The sequence below is a fragment of the Tenrec ecaudatus genome, chromosome 16 (genome assembly GCF_050624435.1).
Source record: "Tenrec ecaudatus isolate mTenEca1 chromosome 16, mTenEca1.hap1, whole genome shotgun sequence".
Lineage (NCBI taxonomy): Eukaryota > Metazoa > Chordata > Mammalia > Afrosoricida > Tenrecidae > Tenrec > Tenrec ecaudatus.
In genome coordinates, this window is record NC_134545.1 from 86173899 (window position 1) to 86191199 (window position 17301).

The 17301-nt window shown below is 37.3% G+C and overlaps 1 protein-coding gene across 8 annotated transcripts in view; it reads left to right on the plus strand.

Moving 5' to 3' along the window:
• Positions 1-17301, plus strand: part of BTRC (beta-transducin repeat containing E3 ubiquitin protein ligase) — a 199907-nt gene that overhangs the window by 97117 nt on the left and 85489 nt on the right. For 5 of the 8 annotated variants that reach the window (XM_075535030.1, XM_075535033.1, XM_075535034.1 and 2 more), the window contains one exon: positions 10158-10235. The exons of the other annotated variants lie outside the window; for them this stretch is intronic. In XM_075535030.1, coding sequence (XP_075391145.1) covers positions 10158-10235 — 78 coding nt within the window. The remainder of the gene's footprint in view (positions 1-10157; positions 10236-17301) is intronic. 8 annotated transcript variants of the gene reach the window in all.

The following is a 17301-nucleotide window of genomic DNA, read 5'->3' on the forward strand; positions in this document are numbered from 1 at the left end:
AGATCCTTGCTCAGAGATTATTATATGTCATTATGAGTGGCTTGACTTTTAATCAGTGTATAAATTAGTTTTTCATTTGATTACATAATTAACTTTTAATTATCCATGTCATCAGAAGTTGTGTATTTGAATAGATAACTGAAAATAAGCCATTTACTATGTCATGGAAAATGTTGCTCCAGCTGTGAACTTAGAGAATTCTTCCATCAAAACCACCCCTGCTCCTTGGGTTTGACACCACAAAACCGAAAAGTTAGGGGTGCTGTGGTTAGCCACAGAAAAAAGTGCACCTCTTAATTGAGGATTAGCAAACTTTCCCTTTAATACAAGATTTTAGGTCTTGTTGGACGATATGATCAATGTCATGACTGCCCAACTCTGTCACTTTATCATAAAAATCTTTAGACAAAAGGCAAATGAGTGGGCATGCCTGTGTTCTAATAAAATTTTATTTTGCAAAGCATGCAGTAGGCCAGAGTTTGCCATCTCTTGCTTAAAATGATCATCCTGGCATAAGAAGTGGATGATAAGACTGGTTGGGGTTCTGTTTTGCAGCTTCTCTGCTGTGAGAGCCATGTTTAAGCTAACCATACGGATAGGCGGATAGTTTTCAGTTATTGATTCTCTATTACCTGTGCACTATGTAATAGTGGATAGAGTGTCCCCAAAATTTCACCAAACAGACCTTCAATCCTACAGAGCAGTTGAGTGTAATAATGCCCCCTCCCAAAAAAAAATTACTAAGTGCCCTCTGGTAAATATCAGTATAAAAATGTAGAAAGAAGTTCCAGCAGACTAAGATGGAATAGTTTTTGACTCTTTAGAGATGACAGTTGAATCTTATTTTTAAATGAGTAGGATCTGAATAGATTAAGTAATCTTGGCTTTATAATTGTGCAATGAGCTAGATTAGCATTAACTATCCTTACAGTCTGGAAATTTCAGAATTTTATCACACATTATGAAATTGTGAAGATACTTGCTTAATTAGAGCAGAACATTTATATGGAGGGAAATAACTTGCTACAAAGTGGCTGAAAATTTAGGGAGGCCCTGGAAATTAGATTTAGAACTTTATATATGATTTTTTTTTTTAGAAACAGAGCAACTAAAAGTTTTTGAGGAAAGGACCACCATGGCAGTAGTGATGTTTAACAAAGATTAACCTGGTCTTGTGTGTATTTCCACCAAAATAAAACTAAATATTTAAGATTTTAATCTGGCAGTAGTATTTAATCTAACAAATATTTTTAAAAAATTCACTCAATATTCTCAAACTGTGTGCTAAGCTACTGAAATACAAAAATTAAAAAAAAATCCTGGTCTGCCTTGAAGGAACCTATAATTTCTGGTGGTGATAGTGATGGAAGGCAGAAGACATGTTTGTAGCTATATATAGTATGAGGAGTAAGTGCTAAATTGGAAATATAAGTAAAGTGCTTCATTTCAGAATAATTCCAACTGGGACCTAGTAGGGTGAAACATAGTCATAGGCTTCTCAGAGAAAGTATCAGTTTAGTTGACTCTTTGAATCAGGATTTTCATAAATGAATCAGTAAAGAAGAATGCTTGACATTAAGGGATGTGGTGTTTTGTTGTTAGGTGCCAAGTCTGTTCTGACTCATAGAGACCCTATTTACAAAGGAACTGCCCAGTCCAGCTCTTAAAACAAGAGAGTTAACAAATACATAGGGATGAGAGAGTGCCTTTTTTACTTGGGGCAATGATACATAATGTCATATAAGTGATGCATAAACTTTGCTGGAAAGATAAAATGGCCAGATTGTGGGTGCTATAATAAGCTTAGACCTTTCTTTTTTTCTTTCATGATTGGTTGTTTTGAATATCAGTACATAAACATTGCACACACAAAAATCTAAAATGCTATTTAGTTTCAATTCTTCAAAAATGTTAATGACTCTCCAGCTTTAAATTAGGTAGGTATATTTTCCTTAAAAGGATACTAAGTGCCAATATCTTCCACTGTTGATTAACTGTTACAAAGTCCCCCTAGCTCTCAATTTTATATCACACAGTCCACATACTCAAATTTTCAACCTATCATAGTATCTAGCAAAGTCATTAGGAAAACTGGACTACTTAGACCAAAGATGTTACAGAATACACACGTTCTGACAAGAGAGCTATGAAGAGGGAATGGTCTTAACCAGGTCTACTAGAAACAACATGGAGACAATTTAAAATGGTCAAGTCACAAATCACATGATGATGACTTTAAATTGCCATTGTATGATGGACTATTATGGAATATGAAAACTAACCCCATGTTTAAGGACACTGACACTCAAAGTCTTCCACCATTCAACATTCCTTCTTAAAAACGTTCCAACAGCTACTAAAAAAACTTATATTTACAAAGTAATTGATTAAAATATTCCTGTGGGTTGTACATGAAGGAAAGTGTATGGTAGACAAATAATCAGCTTTGACACCTTTTACTCTCACTTCACAGACTCTCGTCATTTTCAGTTTTCCATTTTCAGCAGGCAAATCTTTAATTTGTTGGTTAGCCACCTAAGCCTGTTTTCTATTTTCCATTGTTTGACTTTTTTAAAAAAATCTATCTAGAGATATGCTTCCTAGAACAATTCCTATATGGTTGCTATGAGTCAGAAGTGGGAGCCCTGGTGGTGGAGTAACTGCACCCCAGTGGGATGGCTAACTGCAAGGTCATCAGTTGGAATCCATCAGCTAGCTGTTCCTTGGGAGAAGGAGGAGGCGTTCCTCTTCCCCTCAGAAGCCCACAGTGACAGTTCTACCCTGTCCTGTAGGGTTGCTGTGAGTTGGCATGGACTCGATGGCATTGAGTTTTATTTTTCTTCTTCTCATATAATGAGCCTTTTTAAAAGAAACATGGCTCTGACACAGGCTAGATGAGATATAGATAATAGGGGAGGATACTAGCAGGCTGTCACAGTAATAGGCACGAGGCATTGGAGAGCTGGCCTAGAGGCAGTAGAAATGCAAAAAGGGACCCAGATCTATTAAATATATGATTGGAAGGAAAATTTGAAAACTGAGATTGCCATGGAGTCCATTTTGATTCATAGTGCCTCTTATAGGACAGAGTAGAACTGTCCCTGTGGGCTTCCAAAAATGTGACTCTCTATAGGAGTAGAAAGCCTCATCTTTCTCCCATAGAGCGGCTGGTGGTTTTGGACAGTCTACCTTGCAGTTAACAGCCCAATGTGTAACCACTATGCCACTCAGGCACCTTCGGGCTAGATAATGGAAAAATAAAAAGAATGAGTCAAAATTAACTCTGAGTATTTAAGTATGGAAGAGAAAGGCTGGGAGGGAAATAGAATGGGTCCAAATAACCCTCGAGTTACTCTTGGGAACATATTGCCCAAAATACATCCCCAGATCCAGTGTCATGAGACCTACCAGTAATTTCATTTGCTTACTTTTACTATCCAAATTCATATATCAAACTTTAAAACAGTTTTTGTATTTTACACTATTCAAAATACAATTACAATGCAGAAAGTCACTAAATAAACATAGTAAAATAAGTAAAAATTCACCAGGGAGGGGGGGCCTTGGGATAGAAGGCCATATATAATAAAGAACAAGAGTAGTATAAAGAACTTATATGCTCTTTATGCAGATTCTCTAAATGTTAACATGTTAGCTATATTTGTTTTGTTTCTGTTTACATATAATTTTCCCTAAACTACTTTTAAAGTGAGGCATAGACATAATACCCCTGCCCTGATGCTTGGAATAACTGGCTCGGCATAAAAAGGAAAAGAACACCTGACCTGCGTGCCGACAAGGCTGAGTCCCAGACGCGGTAAGGAGGTGGGAGAAGGACTCAGCGGGAAAGGTAAAGTGATTGGGACAAAAATAGGCAAGTAATTGTCAGTAGGGTCAGGGCTGACCATAACAGACTGTACATTATGAGGGTGATTGATTGTTCTATATTTTGATTATGGTGGTCATTATACAATTGTATCCTTTTGCTAAAATTCATTACATCTATACTACAAAAAGACTGGTTTTCCCCCTCCAAATGTAAATTTGAAAAGTAAGCAAAATAAGGTACTCAAGAATGATACAGTGTTATTAGCTCATTTACAGACCACATTCAGATTCTGCCGGTTGTCTCAATAATGTCCTTTATGGGAAAAGAAAATCTGAGATCCCAAGTATTCCGTTTTCTAGCTTCATTTCATCAAAAAATAGTTCCTTGGTCTCTCTATGTATTTCATAATTTTGATATTTTAGTTAAATATAGGTTAGTAATTGTATAGAATGTTTCTCAGTTTAGGATAATCTGGTGTTTCTTTGGAGTAGGTTTAGGTTATGTGGTTTTGGCAAGAATGACACATCTAATGTATCACTTCAGGAGGCACACGATGTTAATACTGTATCTGCCAAATTGCTCCACTGCGAAGTTGCTGTTTTCCCTTTTGTGACTGTTAGGTTACATATGGAGAAACATTTTGAGATTACATAACTATCCCATTCTATCTCAAACTTTTCCCTACTAATTTTAGCATCCATGGATGACACTTGCCTGCTATCAATTACCCTTAAATAGAGTGTACTGGATATAATTTAAGTTGATGACCCAGCACCATTTAAGGTTGCAGTGTATTGGGATGCATCATAAGTAAAGGTGCAAGGAATAACTGTGCTGCTGAGCTCTCTTGAGTGGTGCTGGACACTACACAGACTTTAACAATTGATGTGTGACCACTTAAGTATACATGGCAATTTCATTATTCCTCTCCACTCTCAAGAAGCTGTTCATCTCTTACTCATTGGCCTGCTTGCTCTTCTCTTTACTATCATAGGGGTGTACACTCTGTGCTTCTGATCTCATGGCCTGTTTACGTGGGTGCATAAGCAAATGTGGTGAAGAAAGCTGATGGTGTCGGCTATCAAAAGATATAGTGTCTAGGGTCTTAAAGGCGAGAAGATAAACAAGCGGTCATCTAGCTGAGAGACAACAAAGTCCACATGGAAGAAGCACACCAGCTTGTGTGATAATGAGGTGTCAATGAGATCAGGTATCGGATATCAAAGACCCAGAGCAAAAAAAAAATCATAATGTGAATGAGGGGGGAAGTGCGGAGTGGAGGTCCAAAGCCAATCTGTAAGCAATTGGACATCATCTTAGAGAAGGGTTGTGGGGAGAAGACAGGCCAGTAAGGGTGTAGTGTAGCACCAGTGAAACATAAACTATCCTCTGATTCTTTATTGCTTCCTCCCCCTCCACTATCATGACCCTAATTCTACCATACAAATCTGGTTAGACCAGAGCATGTAAATGGGTACAGATAGGAGCTGAAAACACAGGTAATATAGAACAAATAAGCTCCTTGGGATCAATATTGAGAATAGCCATACCAAGAGAGTAAGGGGAAGGTGGGGAAGGAAGGGGGAACCAATCACAATGACCTATCTATAATCCCTTCCCAGGGTGATGGACGACAAGGTGGTGGGGGGGACACATCGGACAGTACAAGACATGAAAAAATTATAATGATTTGTAAATTATCAAGGGTTCATGAGGGAGGAAGGGGTGAGGGAGGGAGGGGAAAATGAGGAGCTGATACCAAGGACTCAAGTGGAGAGAAAATGCTTTGAAAACGATGATGGCAACATATGTACAAGTGTACTTGAGACAATGGATGTATGTATGGATTATGATAAGAGTTGTACGAGTCCCCAATAAAATGATATAAAAAACAAAAGTGTTTGTCCTGATGTGGTAGCTAGGTAAAAACACTCTTGCACAGCTTTGTGTTCTGTTCTCAGGTCACAAGGACTGAGCTCCTTTTCCCTTTTCCTACCTCAGACACTCGTATAGGACCCACTCAGTAGTTAGCCATCAAAATAGGATAAGGGAAAAGTACAAAACAAACAGTATCACGAGGAAGAAAATTATGGATATAGACTAGGGAGTTACCATTCATCCTGCTAGGTCCAGTTAAGCATCAGTTTTGTTTCAGCCAGAGCACCTGTAGAATGAAAATGCAATTTTGTAATTTATGTGCATAGGTTAACAAATTTCCTCCACAATATAATTACACTTCCATGTTTATTCTAAAGATATTTCAACAGAACTTAATTAATTTGAAATATAAGATCCTATGTGGAATGAACCAGATTTAGATCATCTGAAAGAATATTTTACTTAAAGGGGGATGACACTTCATGGCCTTAGATATATTACTTGCAAACTATAAGTTTATAATTGAATACTGGCCTAATTGATTATAGCTATAATTGACTACTGACTTAAGTTATTATTATATAAGTCATTTATTTTTGGCATTTAAAACATTGACTACATGTTTTTTTAAAACTTACTACAAATTGATTTTATGAATCTAATGTGACCTTTCCTCCTTTTTGTTTGATCCTCATATCAATGTATCACTAGTTTCTTCATTTAGAATGCTTTATAGTAATTAGCTCAATTATGTATCTCTCCCCTTTTCTAATAGTTTCCATTCTTTATTTTCAAAATGAGGAGAAAACATTCAGAACTCTAAACTCCCTAGCTTGATTTTTTTTTCTCTCGTAATTTTAGGGACCTTTGAAGTGATCATCACAAATGTAAAATATTGGAGAAATTAATTTCAAGTGAAACCTCACAAGAGATTTTTACCCAAAAGGAACACTTTGGGGCATTTGCCTCTCAACCAACGGAAGGTGATGTGCAAATCCTCCAATGTTAGCCACTAAGGTGCACAGGCCTTAGAATGATCCTATATACTTTTAGTCTTTGATAGTTCTTAAAATATAATATTTGATGCGTATAAAAAGCATCACTTAAGGAGGGTGCTTCAAAAGGTGGAAACATTTTATTATCTTTTATGGCTAGTTTTTCCCCACAAACCTTTTGAAGCTCCCTCTTGTGTGTGCATTTAAAGTGCAGTAATGATTCCTTTTGTACAATCTAAATTTTTAGATGAGGAGCCCTGGTAGAGTAGTAGGTTGCACATTGTGCTGCCAACCCCACAGTCAGCCATTAGAAACCACCAGCAGCTGATCCAGAAGAGAAAGATGAGGCTTTCTAATCCTATAAAAAGTTAAATCTTGGAAACCCACAGGAGCAGTTCTAGTCTGTCCTATATGGTTGCTATGAGTTAGACTCTGCTCAATGACAGGGAGAGTAAGAAAGTTTTTAAAGTAGAATAGACAGACTCGTGTGCAATAAATAATTCCTGGTTCTATTATAAACAAAATAATTCCAAAAATAAATGCTAACTATCAATAGAATATTCCTAAATGCTAATGTTATAAATGTAGCTCTGGAAATGAGAACTCAAATAATATGTAATTTGGATTTTCCTGGATTTTCTCTTTGAAATATTTATTTGAATGTATTGGCTATATAGCAAATTGGTAACACCTCTGAACTTCAATTTCATTGGTTTGTTTGAAATTCTCCACCCTCAAGTTCATAAAAATCCTATTCACATTTTGGGGTCTTCTAGTTAACTTTTTAAGGAACGAGCCCTGGTGGCATAGTGGCTTCATGCTTGGGTCACCAACTGAAAGGTTGGTGCTTTGAACTCACCATTGCCCCCGTGGGAGAAAAGAGTTGGCAATTGGCTCCTGTAACGATTGCCTGCTAGTGACTGGTAGAACCCCAGTACTATGGCTCTTAGATATCCTTCAAGTCAAGTACTAAACTAACCTCCATGGCTCAACTTTTAGCCAAATAATAGGCTCATAAGGTAAATCATAATATGAGACAGGTACAAAAATGTGTGAATTATTGATTGGAAAGCCAATCCTGTAAACTTTCTACAGATCACAATTTTTTTTTTTTTAAAGGCAACCTAGGAACCCTATGGGGCAATTACAGAATGGACTATAGGGTTTGCTGAGTCAGAATCTACTCAGCAGCACAGAACAAAAACAACAGTAGCAAGTTGCCCTTTGACATAATAGTGACAAAGCACTGTATCAATTAAAAGTTATTGTTGTAGGCTAAGCACCAGGCTATGAAGAAAATAAGATCTGAGTATTAAGAGAAATAAAGAAAGAGCTGGCTTTAAAGATCAGACTTGGAGTTTGGTACCAACCCCACCCCCCAACCACACTTCCACCATTAAAAAAAATGCCAAAGAGAAACAAACAACAACAAAACAAAACAAAAATCCCTCACAACTGAACCAATAAACAGCAGCACGATAAATGGAAAGAATAATGAAGTTGTTGAAGATTTTATTTTACTTGAATCGACAAGCAGCATCCATAGAAGCAGTAGTTCAAAAAGCAAAAAACTTAACAGCATTGGGCAAATCTGCTGCACAAGACCACTTTACAGTGCAAAAGAGCAATGTAAAGTAATTTGTGCCTGACCTGATGTGGTATTTTCATTCACCTCATATGCATGTGATAGCTGAACAACGAATAGGAAAACTGAAAAAGGATTCATGCTTTTGAATTATGTTGACAAAGAAAATTAAATATACCATAAGCTGCCAGAAGAATGAACAAATCTATCATGGAAGAAGAATAGCCAGAATACTCCTTATAAGCAAGGATGGTGAGATTTCATCTTAATGTTTTTTTTAATCATTTTATTGGGGCTCATACAATTATTATCACAATCCATACATACATCAATTGTGTCAAGCCCATTTGTACATTTGTTGCCATCATTATTCTGAAAACATTTGCTTTCTGCTTGAACCCTTGATATCAGCTCTTCATTTTCCCCACTCCTTCCCCGTTACCCCTTCCCTCATGAACCCTTGGTAATTTATAAATTATTATTTTTTCCATATCTTACACTGTCCGACATCTCCCTTTATTCACTTTTCTGTTGTCCCTCCCCCAGGGAGGAGGCCATATGTAGACCCTTGTGATTGGTTTCCCCTTTCTACCCCACCTTCCCTCTACCCTCCAGGTATTGCCACTCTCATCACTGGTCCTGAAGGGATCATCTGTACAGGATTCCCTGTGTTTCCAGTTTCTGTCTGTACCAATGTACATCCTCTGGTCTAGCCAGATTTTTAAGGTCGAATTGGGATCATGATAGTGGGAGGGAGGAAACATTTAAGAACTAGAGGAAAGTTGTATGTTTCATTGTGCCCTGACTGGCTCTTCTCCTCCCCATGACCCTTCTGTAAAGTGGTGTCCAGTTGCCTACAGATGGGTTTTGGGTCCCCACTCTGCACTCCCCTTCATTCACAATGATAAGATTTTTTGTTCTTTGATGCCTGATCCCTTTGACACCTCATGGTCACACAGGCTGATGTGCTTCTTCCATGTGGGCTTTGTTGCTTCTGATCTAGGTGGCTGCTTGTTTTCCTTTAAGACCCCAGACGCTATATCTTTTGATAACCGGGTACCATCAGCTTTCTTCACCACATTTGCTTATGCACACATTTGTCTCCAGCGATCATATCAGGAAGGTGGGCACCCACTGATATGACTTTTTGTTTTTTTGATGCCTGATACCTGGTCCCTTCTACACTTCGTGGTCACACAGACTGGTGTGCTTCTTCCATGTAGCCTTTGTTGCTTCATTTTACGTATTTTGTGCATGTTTACAAAAGGGACTAGACCCTGGAGAAAGCCATAATGCTTGGTGAAGTAGAGAGCTTGCAAAGAAAGAGGAAGACCCTTAATGAGGTGGATTGACACTGTGGCTGTAACACTCAGCTCAAGTGTACGAATTGTGAGAATGGCACAGGAAAGGGTTCTGTTGTCCTTAGGATCCCAGTTGGAGCCTAAAAACAACCATCCAGTCAAATATTTAATATAGTTAAAATGAATTATTTAAGAGTCAGAGAAGGTAACAATCATGTTGTCATTAGCTAAGCATGATTCGGTGCTGCCTTCTCTTTAATGTCAACCTGCATTTTTACAGGGCAATAAGCCAAACTCATAATGAGTATAATCTGCTGGGCAGTACTTACTTAAACATAGATGAAATACTTTCCATCCAGATACCTACATTCATCTATTTATATACATGGGCATATGTTGTTGGGTTTTTTTACATATGTGTATGTCTATATGTATATAAATCTTCAAATGAATAAACATAAATATACATGATGTTACAGCTTACAGAATTAGAACTGTAATTCAGTTTACTTCCACAGTATAAGATTGAAGATAATGAGAACTGAATTAAAGCTTACTTTCTTTCACAGAATCCCTCAGAGAGAGAAGACTGTAATAATGGCGAGCCCCCTAGGAAGATAATACCAGAGAAGAATTCACTTAGACAGGTATGAATTTAGTCTTACTTAAAATAAAAAGCTCCCAACAACAACAAAAAAAGACAGGCAACTTGTAATTTTCCATTCCTTAAGCATAAGGGCCCAAATGAAGAATACTCTGATGTTGGTCTGGCCACTGCCATCCATTTCAATCCGGTAACTGATTTCCCAATCATCTCAAAAACAACTCACATGGAAGAGTACAGGGCAGTCAGTATGCCTGTGAGTCATGAAGCCAAAATGAAAGAAAAGGTGTCCTGTCCAGGAGACATAGTTTGAAGTGTTTTTTAGGAGCAGGCAGTAGAATAGTTGACTTTCCCCTTAAGAGTCTTGAAAAAATGTTTTATGATGAATAATCAAAACTAATTTGTCCATAATAAAGCTAGGTTCTTTTCATTCTGAGAAGTATTTTATTTGCTTTTTTAAAAAAAAGACAAAGTCATTCTTAATGTTATTTTTTTTCCTTACCATTTTGGTACCCCCCCACCCCCCTAATAAAAAACATTTCTGAGAATTCAGGTCAGTTGCAGTGGGGGTTGGGAGGCAGGGAAAAATACTTTTCTTGCTGCTCATATTAAACATTTTTTGCCACCCACTATCAATCCAAATAAGTGATATAATATTGCCAGAAAATAGGCATATTACCTATTCATTTTTAATATAAAATTTGGTTACATAAGGAGCACCAACGGCAGTAGAAATAATTTCATGTAGTTGAATTTATGATAATGGTACAGAAAAAAGGAAAAGAGCTCTAGTATTTGTTGAGTGCCTACTAAGAACCTAGCATTTCTATCAAATGACCCTCATAATAACCCTGTAAAATAGATAAAACTTTACAATTTGTAAATGAGGAAAATGGAGGCTTGTAAAAATTAGACCCAGACCTCAGTGTGTAAGTGTTTCTATCTATCTATCTATCTATACCTTCTGGCTCCAGTTTCCTTTGGAGTTGATCGATAAAGAAAAATATGTGAATCCTTAGCATACTCAATTTAAAAACTACTGTGTGTTAAATCCTTTTTTGGATGGGCACTTTTTCTGCCAAAGCAAATATTTAGTAAATAGAATTGGTTCAATTCAGGGAAGTTTGTGAACAAGCAAATGATCACTAAGTGATGGTGAGACAATTACAATTCTAACTATTTGAAAATAAACACTAGATCTCTAAGTCTGAATAAGCAGAACAATATTGAATAAGGTAAATTTGGAGGTGGAAGTATGCTGTTCACTCTATAGAAACAAATGTTAGAAAACCATGACACAACAAAAAGTTTGGGCAACTTTATTTAAGCTAACAAACGAATTTTCACTCTGCAAAGTTATAAATTAATTTTAATAGGCTGATCCAGATGGTCCATTTGGAAAATGGATAGGCTGATCTGTTGAAAATTAAACTAAATTTATCTCTCTCATACTTCAAACTGAAGCGAGAGAGTGAATCGTGCCTATTAAGTCCAGCACATACAGATGGACCAGCAGGTCACACATGGGACTAATCTGATTCATTTTAAAAATAAATGCATACATTATTGAATCATTTTCTACTTGCAAGATCTGTTGTGTGCAGCATCTGAAAGAGATATAATGTTGTTGTTTTATTGCTGTTTTAGCAGGTTCTCTAAGTCCCTCTAATTCAACAATCATTTCCCCCCTCTTCCTAGTGCTCCAGAATGATTTTCTAATATCTGTCATTCAGTGTTGAGGTCCAAGCTCTAGAGATTAATTAGGTCAGGAGGCTTACCCCCCTCCCTTCTTTGTAAAGGGTTTTATCTCAATTCTCTTTGTGAAGAGCATGAACTCACTGTTCCTGGAAAGAGAAATGGCCTTTAGAAACAGGGAAGTAAGGAATCCTCCTGGGGCCCTCAGAGTCTTTTAGCTTCTGGGTGTTTTAACAGCCCCATGAATGCAGATTTGTAAATTTATTACAGTGCCATCTGGTTTTTTGCTCGAACCAGATTACTGTTGGCTTGTGTCTGTCTATTGTGGTGGTCACTCCCTAGGAGCTTGCCCTCGCAATCTTAGGAAAGAGTGATGAATCACAGAGGTCAATAGAAGCAGGTCACAGGGCAGCTGTCCGGGACTGCCCTGAACTTGATTACCCCATGGCTGATTTTTTTTTTAAGATAGGATATAATATATAAGCTGTTTAAACTCCTTCTTTTCTCTATTGCACATGACAATAATGAAGTGCCATTTGCTGTTGTTAGTGTCCCCCCCCTTTTCTGTATTTAAGTTCTATAGAACAAGTTATGTAGTCAAGTTCTCAGAGCTGCAGAATATTTATTGATGATGTAAGAATTTATATTACATAGGTCCTAAACTTGAGATTCATATGCAGATATTTGTAATACAAGTTCAGGAACTCTTTCACCATTGATTATAAAAACCAGTAATGTTCTAACCAGGTTAGTATTATCTGAAATTAATTTTGTAGTTTACATATATTATTCTAAAGTAGATTTTACCCATTGTTGATAGGACATGACAGCTACATCTTGACTTAGCTCTTTAAAACTTGGAGGAGCTCACAGCATTTCTTGCAGGCATTATAAGGGTTAGAATGTAATATTATGAACAATTTTATGCCAAAAATTTTATGGCTTAGTTGAAACTGGCAAATTCTTTGTAAATTGTAGTGTACCAAAACTAACACAGGCAAAACAGAGTCTACATAGCTTCACTGTCAGTGTGAAAACTCGACTTTGTTATCAAAGTCCTTATGTTTTCACTAGTGTATAACCAAATCTTTGATCTTGTACAGACTCATTCAGAAAATGCAGGTGGTAAAAAGACTTCCCTTGTATGAGGCTCAAATGACCATAAACCACGATTCCAAAATCTGATGAAATTCTCCAGAAAGCAAATATTTAAGAGAAATTGGGGAGTTAACTATTCCCAGTGTCATTAAGCCATTTCGTTTACCCGCTTTGCTATTTCATTTCCAAAATCAGAAGGAGTCCAAGTAGGGGAAAACAAGAAAAACAGTGAGTGTGTCCTTATAAAGAAAGTTAATTTCCTTTTCCTCCATTTTGTATTAAGTATGAACCTTTATTCAAAGGATGTACAAAATATCTGCATTCTGTACACCCCTAACTTTACTCCTAAAATGTGAAGCCAGAGAAATCACAGCCACTGCTTTCATAGCTTTTATATTCATATCTGCAAACAAGGGCAAAGGCCTGGGAGGATACAAGAAAGTACTCATTACTTTGTGAAAAAGTGGCCTAACAACGTGCAACTCCTTTGCTTCCCTTTGGTGCTAATAGGATCTGTCAGCCCTGCCTTTCTCTGTAATTGAGTAAATTGTGACTGCTGTCTAGCCCCCTCCCCCTTTTCCTTTGTGTATGTGTCCACTTACCATCCTGAGAATGTGGGCAGTGATAAATAAAGCATTGAGTAGCACTCTCTCAACTCTTTGAAAGCAGCATGATGCCAGCCCTCTGGTTATATTTCTTTAAGTGTTTACGTTTTTCTGTATTCTTTCTCTTGTGTAGCTGGAACCCTGGGGATGGAAAGCCACAAGAGAGGCCAAGAAGCTAACAAAGTAGCTGTCTCCCTTGTTAGCTTGTTCCTTTATTCTTTAAAAACAAGATAAAACCATCTGGCTCAGGGCATTACATTTTCCTCCCCCATGCACCTCTATAGAGGAGACTTCACCTGCAGTGGGGGTTTACATTGATTAGGGAGGGAGCAGTAACTCAAGCTTCCATCCTCTTCAAGGATACTTTGCAGTCTTTAAAGGTGCTGACCCACTGAGTGAAACTGTCAAGGGAGGATAAAAAAGTATCTCCATCCCAGGAGGTAACAGCTGCCAGGTTTTCAACACCTTGCACGCAGCTGGAAAAATGTCACAATTGTCAGCTGAAAGAAAAATGACTCTGTTGTCATTTTCTGTTAATGACTGGGCCTTATAAAAGGAACTATACAAGCCTTTTTGTAGGAATAAGTAGCTGTTTGCCTTATTCACCATACTCCCTATCTCCCCCCAAGCCAAAAATTCCTACCGTGTTCTAAACAGTGTTGCAATAGCTCCACAAAAAACACCAGTGAAGAGCTGAGCTAAAACTGCAGGGAAGTCTGATGGGCATAGCTCCTTTAAACAGTTGGATGCATAGGAGGAAAAACCACATCACCGACATAGAGAATGACATTATCGTGTGTATTAACAAAACAACAACAGTCATTCATAAGCCAGTGAACTGAGAGAAAACATACTGTATTTCTGCTCTTTGGAGGACAATTTGTTTTCAAGCAGCATCCAGATGGGTAAATACCACGACATTTCTTGTGTTGGTTGTTTTTTTTTTCTTCCAAGAGACACTTCTTCCTTTAAAAAAAAACAACACTGAATTTACTTCCTTTAATAGCTCTATAATGTTTGTTTGTGATGGCATTCCCTTCTTTCTGATTTGATTGATGAGGGGAAAGGTTTAATGAAGTCCCTGATATCAGGCAGGCAGGTTTTTTTTCTGTTTGTTTTAGGTTAGTCATTTTAATTGTATTGAGTAATTAGAAGGTACACACAGCCAAGGGAGCTTTGTTCTGATAATTGCTCAAGAAACCCTTGCTTTGTGTTAAGACACTTCTCCCTCTAGTGGCAATAGTAAGCATTTTGGCTTGGCAGTAGGCAAGGTGTAATTGCAATATGACAAACTGTGCTTAAGGGACTATCTTGTAAATACTTTAGTTTGGGTTTAGCATTATTTCATTATATGTGTATATTTTTCCCCCCTGTGAAACTCCCTACCTTTCTTCTTCTTCTTCTTCCTCCCTGAAGTGCTTTGGGCTTCGGATGAGAAAAAAAATTGCCTGAGAAGTTTATTAAAAAAAAAATTACAGTGCATCCTGGGTAATGTTTTGCAGCTTGACTTAATTTTAGTCATCTGTTTTAATTACCTATTTATAAAAATGCTTTTGCATTTGTAGACATTATTTAATACTTTGGAAGAAGCACCTCATTTGAAATAAATAAATAAATTGTACTTATTTTAAATAGTCCGTGTAAAAGACCTTAAAGGTAATTAATGTAGGTCTCTTAAGTAAGACAAAAGTGATCTTTCCAAGTCTGATGAAGTGATTTGTTTATATAACTCCCACTTCTGCTGAATCCTTCAGAGTCTAATAACTTTTTTTAACGTGGCTTAGCAATTTGTGCCTAGCTACAAAACCCTTCCTCAAAAAAGAAGCAATTTAATAACCAGCTTCTTAAAATTACTTGAGGAAGGAAGACTGCATAGGGGGTTGGTATTTTGTTTTATTTTTATTTCAGTGTAATCATTCTTTGATAAATTGTGTAATCACTGACATAGTAGAAAAAATATTATTGAACTCCTGGGTTGAAACAACCATAAAAAGTATATTTTCATATGGAGACTTAAGATAGTGTGAATAAATTATAAAGGAAACAGTTTCTCTGCTGGTCGAAGTCCATATGGGCCCAATTCATTTTGTGTTCAGTGCTTAATCTGGATGTGCCACTAACAAGAAAAAGAAGAAAGAAAAAGTCTATTGTGCCCAGCTGCATGAGTCCTTCAAAAATCTGCCCTAAGAACAACATGGTTGAGATCAGACCCGGCTTTGCAGCTATTGAATGAGATTCGGTAGCATCTGTGTGACATTTTTAAAGCCCAGTTCCAGTGTCCCTAGATGTCAACTTGTGAGTTTGCTTTTTCTGTACCATATTCTTGCTTAGGACATGATTTGATGTTACCATCTATCTGAGGGCCCCTGTCTCATGCCCTTCCCTGCCCCCCCCTCCCCCCCCCCAGTCACCAGCTCTTTTCATTATACGCTGTCTTGTTTGGCTGTAGGGCTGCTGAACAGATTTCGAAAGCAGCTTTTTGCAAGGTTAAAAGAATGCAGCCTGGTAACAAGTTTGTGTCATTTTAAATATATACCTTCTAGTAAATAAGGAGAAGTCTGGCAATCAATCCCTTTTAGTGTGTTATATGTTTCACCTGACAACTAAACCTTCTATTGATTAGCCATTACTTTGTTAGATAATCCTATGTCATTGAATCCATTGTAAAAAATTAAACTCTTGAAAATGTTTTACCCTAGCAGCAGTGTGAAAATTGAAAACTTGTTCAGAATTACAGCCTGCTTTCACAAAGAAGGTAGTTTTCAGGAAGGCATCTTACTGGTTTATGCTTATGTGCTTTATATGCAATATAAAAACGCATTAAAGTACTCCAACGCAAAACTCTGCCTCTGGTTCAGCAGTGAAGCTACCTTTGCAAATGTTGCCTGGGAATAGATCCTATCTTGCCCGTGGCTATGATATTCACTAGCTGGCTTTCAGCCTGGAAGGAGTATTAAAATATTACAATATTGAATGTAAACCATTGAATTTATTTGGTCTTGTTATTCTAGAATAGTCAAAGGCCTGTGACAAATTGTAGTCTGTTATATTGGACTTCCTTGGGAGAGAACAAGATTATGTGCCCATTTTACAGATGGAGTGTCTGGAAAGCAAAAGTGTATATGCAGGCTTGCTATAGAAGGCCGATACTACCTTGTAGGTCTCTAACATGTTTCCTGCATTTACCTAACGTTCCAGTGAGTGAGTGATGATACTAATTTTAGAGGTAGGGATTGAGGCAAAGAGTTACTTGGAGAGGAAAACAAAGTTAGCCTTCATGACTGATTTTTTACTTTCAGTAATTCATACATATTTTCTTTCATGTCACTGATTACTGTCTCCACAAGATTACATCATCTAACCCACTACTTACTTGTGTTTTCCGTTTTCATTTGTCTTTTCATAACTTTTCTGAACTTTGTCCTTAGGCAAATAATGCCTTTTTTATGTCACATAGTTGATTACTTTAACCTTTCTGGTGGTAACCCCAAGCCGAGGTTAAGGAATGTGTATCTCCCCAGTGTTTCCCTTACACACCTAACTATTTTTTGGCAGAAAATTGAGCCTTAGGGTGATTTCAGTCTAAGCTTGCTGGTGTTCCAGCAGCCTGGTCTTTTAAAATTGAATTTGAGTTTTGTTCTACATTTTTCTCTCACTCTGTCCAGAACCTTCTAATGTGATCCCTTTCAGAGCACTTGGTGTAGTGATAAC